The sequence below is a fragment of the Limulus polyphemus genome, unplaced genomic scaffold, assembly GCF_000517525.1.
Source record: "Limulus polyphemus unplaced genomic scaffold, Limulus_polyphemus-2.1.2 Scaffold372, whole genome shotgun sequence".
Lineage (NCBI taxonomy): Eukaryota > Metazoa > Arthropoda > Merostomata > Xiphosura > Limulidae > Limulus > Limulus polyphemus.
The window spans coordinates 587,354-592,046 of NW_013665982.1; the positions used below are offsets into that span (position 1 = coordinate 587,354).

The following is a 4,693-nucleotide window of genomic DNA, read 5'->3' on the forward strand; positions in this document are numbered from 1 at the left end:
CATCTAGATAAGAAGTTTCCCTTTCCTATAAAACCAACAAAATCAAGCAATGACTGTTGAAGAAGCTCCAAGATTTATCTTAAGTAAGTTTTGAGTATTGAATGTCTATAAAGTACGTGCTGCATGCACATATATATATATATATATATCAAGGTTCAAGATGAATAAACTATATAAATAAAATCAAGTCTTAAAAATGTTGCACAATTGGTTTCTGAGTACTACAAAAAGATGAATGAATATGAAATCACAAACAAAGGATTCTGCCATGAAATTGTAAACAATGTGTTTTAGTGCCTAGAAATTATGCTGAAAAAAATACATTATAAAAATTTACCAAAAAATGAAGTTCTACACAGAAAATAAACACTGCTGTTTAAGTGAAGTCAAAAGGTACCAATAACTTGTAAATATCCATTTTATAATAAGATATAGTTTTCTTTGCATATCAAAAATGTGTTTCAAGTGATCATATGTGCATAAAAGGCACATGTTCTTTACTGTGCCAGTATGAAGTATTATTCATATTGCATACACCAAATACAGAGACCACAAAGATCCATACAACTTCATATGTATTTCTATATGGTTTTGATACAATATAATCACATGCATGTGCTTATATTGTATCAAAACCATACCAAGATCTGAAAAAACATACAAAATAAGTGCAATCACACACACTTTAGAAAGTTATTCATAATCTATAGTAACAATAGTTTTTAATTATATTAGAAATCAAGGAAAAGACAGGAAAAAACAAAAAAATAGGCTACTTCACAACTAATTACCAATCACACACATTGAAAGTAGTGAAGAAACTTGGAAGTAATCCCAAAACACAGCAATTCATTGCAGTTTGGGGTGTTGATTATCTGTTGTAACAAGTCAAGAATGACTACTTAGATCTTGCATCTACTTCTTCTACCATTGATGATATTTTGGTAGTCCTAAATATAAATTGTTGCTTTGCTCTCTGGTTTTCACTGCAGGAGAGTTTTGTGCAATACAATGAGGTCAGAGTTGTCTTTCTTCTTTACATGCTTTATAAAGTCCTTCAACTATGTACAAATGAGTAATCCAAAAGCACAGAATACCATAGGAGATAATTATTGGTAATCAGTCCATGCATAGATGGTATATTCTCATGATACAGTAGTGCCAGCACATTATCCTGATGTCACCTCAGTATTTTTCTTGACCCTCTGGATGTTTAGCATACCATTAGCTATAACACACAGCCACAATAAATGCTTTGTAAAGTAAATTTTTGAAATTTTATATCACCATCAGGATGACAATAAATTTTTCAGAGTTTTGTAGACAATTGAGTAGATTTATGCTTCATCCAATGTGAGGATTTATTTCCATTTGTCACATGCTAGAATTTGCTCCCAGTTAGTCTTCCATTTAGCCATGAGTTTTGTGAGAAGCTTATGAACACACTCTTGTGTTACTATTGTAAACTTAAATCTGTATGAATTATCTTGTTTACAGTACCAAGGGAAATTATTATCTTCACTGTGGGACTGAGCCCATGCTGAAAGAGTTAATCTATAATCAATTTTTAAATAAATGAAATTTATAAATTGATTATGAATCTGTTCTTACTGTTAGTTCCAGTAATTTTTGATATTTTTTCAGTTTTCATTGCCAATTATACATAAAACTGTTTAAAAATATATATTGGCCATAGCCTATTAGCAAATAAGGTAGCTAAATTGTGTATTTATATTTTGCTCATAAAATAATGTGATACTACTCTATATGTATATTCACTACATTTCATAAATGTACATTCCTTTGAAAGTTTTATTCTTGCTGTCCTTAGCCAAATAAGTTACATTACTGCATTTTTTATGCCCCATTCTACCTTTTAATTCAGTTCTGTCATCCCAGTAAATTACAAGATTACTGCATTGTTTATGTCCAGTTTCATCTTGCAATTTAGTTATGTCATCCTACATTGACATAAGCATTCACCTAAAGTTACTAAAATTGTATCATTATGCTTTGCTTTTTCTTAATAGTACCTGAATTTCAGTTTGAAACATTTCCTTTGCACTTACTGTATTTTTATTTTATAATTTATCACAGCATTAAAGTCTCCTTTAAAGTCAGACATGATGCAAACCCTATCTCAAGACAACAAAGTCTCTTACGTTTCCAGGTCAATCCAGAACCTCATTGGGGGCCTAAAGCACGGGCCAAAGCAAGGTTTGTCATGGAGTTATGATTATTTTTCATAATTAATAAATTGTTGTTAATTTATATTTCTTAAAAATCTATTATAGGGTAATTTATCTGTAGCTCTTTATTACTTATGAACATGATATGATTTACACTAGAAATTACTTGTGGTTCCTTGTTTGGGGGATATTTTTTATTGAAAATCAAAAGTATAAATGATAAAAAATTATAAATGGTAAATGTAAATTTATCTCACTTTTGTAATCATAAGTTCAATTAAAAAAATTTTTTGTAATTGTTTGTTTTTTTCCACTTTACATAGCTGGAATGGATTATTCATTATTGATATTGTCTCTTTATATGTGCTTTTGCAATTTCATTCATCTTTTAAAAAAAAATCTTATTAGAGCCTCAGGTGCTTTTAACTCTCAAATAACCAACTATTTTGTATACCGTTCAGTACTGGTGAAGTGCACTTGTTCCATCATATTGAATAATCATATATTTTTGCCTGCTACAGTGCTCAGTGTAAAGAACTGACCAAAAACATTTGGTGAAATCACACACTTTTTTCTGTATAAAATACATAAGAAACCAAAGGATTAATTAGTTGAAATTATCTTAGTACTGATGGTATTTTTTTATGATTCTGTGTAATTCATATATTATTAGGAACCCTGTAACTAACAAAGCAATTTTTTTGTATAAGTCATTTAAAAAGTTACATAGGTCCATATGTACCATACTCGTAATTCTCTAGTCAAAATTGTATGGTACTTTCATAATTTTGCAATTCTTTAAATGTGTTCAGCCTTATTAAATAGATAGAAGTATTCTAAAAATATTAGTAAATTCCAGCTTTGGTTTTGTTAAATACTTTATGTCAAAATGTTGGAAAAATACTCATTTTAACTTTAATTCTGTATCATATTTAATATGCTTGTTGTAGTACCATTCTATTTTAATACTGCTTATTGTATTAAGTATGTTCTTTAATGCATTCACTGTCGAGGATGCTCATATGCACATTCGTTTGTGTGTGCTCACAATGCACGTGTGTCTCGTAAATACAAAAATCTAAAGATTATATTTAAGACTTCTTATTATTGCTATTGTTTAAGTTAGAAATATAAGCCATACATGATGCCAAGCATTGCAGTAATTAATGTGTTAAAGAAAAAAATAGAATTACATTTTATTTGGTTTATTTTGGTAGTTGTGTACAAATTTTTGAGAGTACTCTTGTTGTGACCTGTAGAGCCCTAAGTTTTCATAATCAGTTTGTAATGATGTTGCAGTGTTCGTGGCTAAGAATTTTCAGTACCAGTCCCTTTATGGTTGAACTCAGTAACACAGTTTAACACAGTAACAAATGTGCAATGTTTCAAACAAATAGTGGGAATTATGGTTATGTTGAGTTTTAAAACAAATACATCCAATTAAAATACACATTTACATTAGTCATTTTGAGCTAGTCACATCATTTTAGTTCTTGCTTTTTTTTCTCTTTAAGTTAATTGAGAATAAAAGTATTGTTATGTCTATGTCGTTAACCTTTGAAGTTTGTTTCAGCTTGTGTTTGAATGAACAAATAGAAAAACAATGGAGGAAGCAGGGGAAAAAAATAAAAATGAAGGATGATCATCTCAAGGAATATCCTTGTAAAAAGATTAAAATGGTATGTAGCTCCTTGAAAATATTGTCTTAGCCATCTAAGATACAATCTAAACGAGGATGTAAAATTTATGAAGTTTCTTTTAATGTAAAGAAAATGCTATATAAAATATATTTTCACATTTACTCAGTTATAGCCTTAAATGTTGTTCATTTGTTCGTTTGAAGCTAAGCACAAAGCTACACAATGGGCTATCTGTGCTCTGTTTACCACGGGTATCAAAACCTGATTTCTAGCATTGTAAGTCTACAGACATACCGCTGTTCCAATTGGGGGGCTAGCTTTGAATAAAAGGAGTTTTTCAATAGATTATTTTAGAACATAAGTATAGGAATAAATATTACCACTGTAGCTGTGCAAACTATTTTAGGAAAATCAGTGTGATTGAGTTTTTTTTGCATGGTTATGTGGCATAGGTACTTAGATATTTGGTCATTAGAGAGGGGACTGACTTTATAACCATTTTATGTTTGTTATAGTTTTCATGCTATAGATTTTAAATTCATAAGCAAATGTTAACGAAATTTGACAGATTATCAGTAAACATTACAATGCTTTCATATGCAAAATATAATTTTTTTTATTAAGGTTTAAGGTTTGTAAAGCAATGTTTTTCTCATGCCTTTTTTTTTCTTTTCACATGCTGCCTATCTATCATGCAAAGTAATTTTCATTTTAAGATCATTATAATGTCCAGATAGTTATCAAATGTTTCTTAAGGAAAAACTTCATATTTTATTTCTTATTGTTACGTCTCCGTTCGTTACTTGATTTTTCGTAACTTCGTTCCCACGAAACTTTAGCGACAAAAGTCTTTTCTTAATGAAA

The 4,693-nt window shown here is 29.5% G+C and overlaps 1 protein-coding gene across 5 annotated transcripts in view; it reads left to right on the forward strand.

Moving 5' to 3' along the window:
- LOC106457777 (tRNA (guanine(26)-N(2))-dimethyltransferase-like) overlaps nucleotides 1-4,693 on the forward strand; it is a 52,279-nt gene that overhangs the window by 45,256 nt on the left and 2,330 nt on the right. For all 5 annotated transcript variants that reach the window (XM_022383808.1, XM_013917221.2, XM_022383805.1 and 2 more), the window contains 2 exons: nucleotides 2,098-2,217; nucleotides 3,763-3,868. In XM_022383808.1, coding sequence (XP_022239516.1) covers nucleotides 2,098-2,217; nucleotides 3,763-3,868 — 226 coding nt within the window. The remainder of the gene's footprint in view (nucleotides 1-2,097; nucleotides 2,218-3,762; nucleotides 3,869-4,693) is intronic.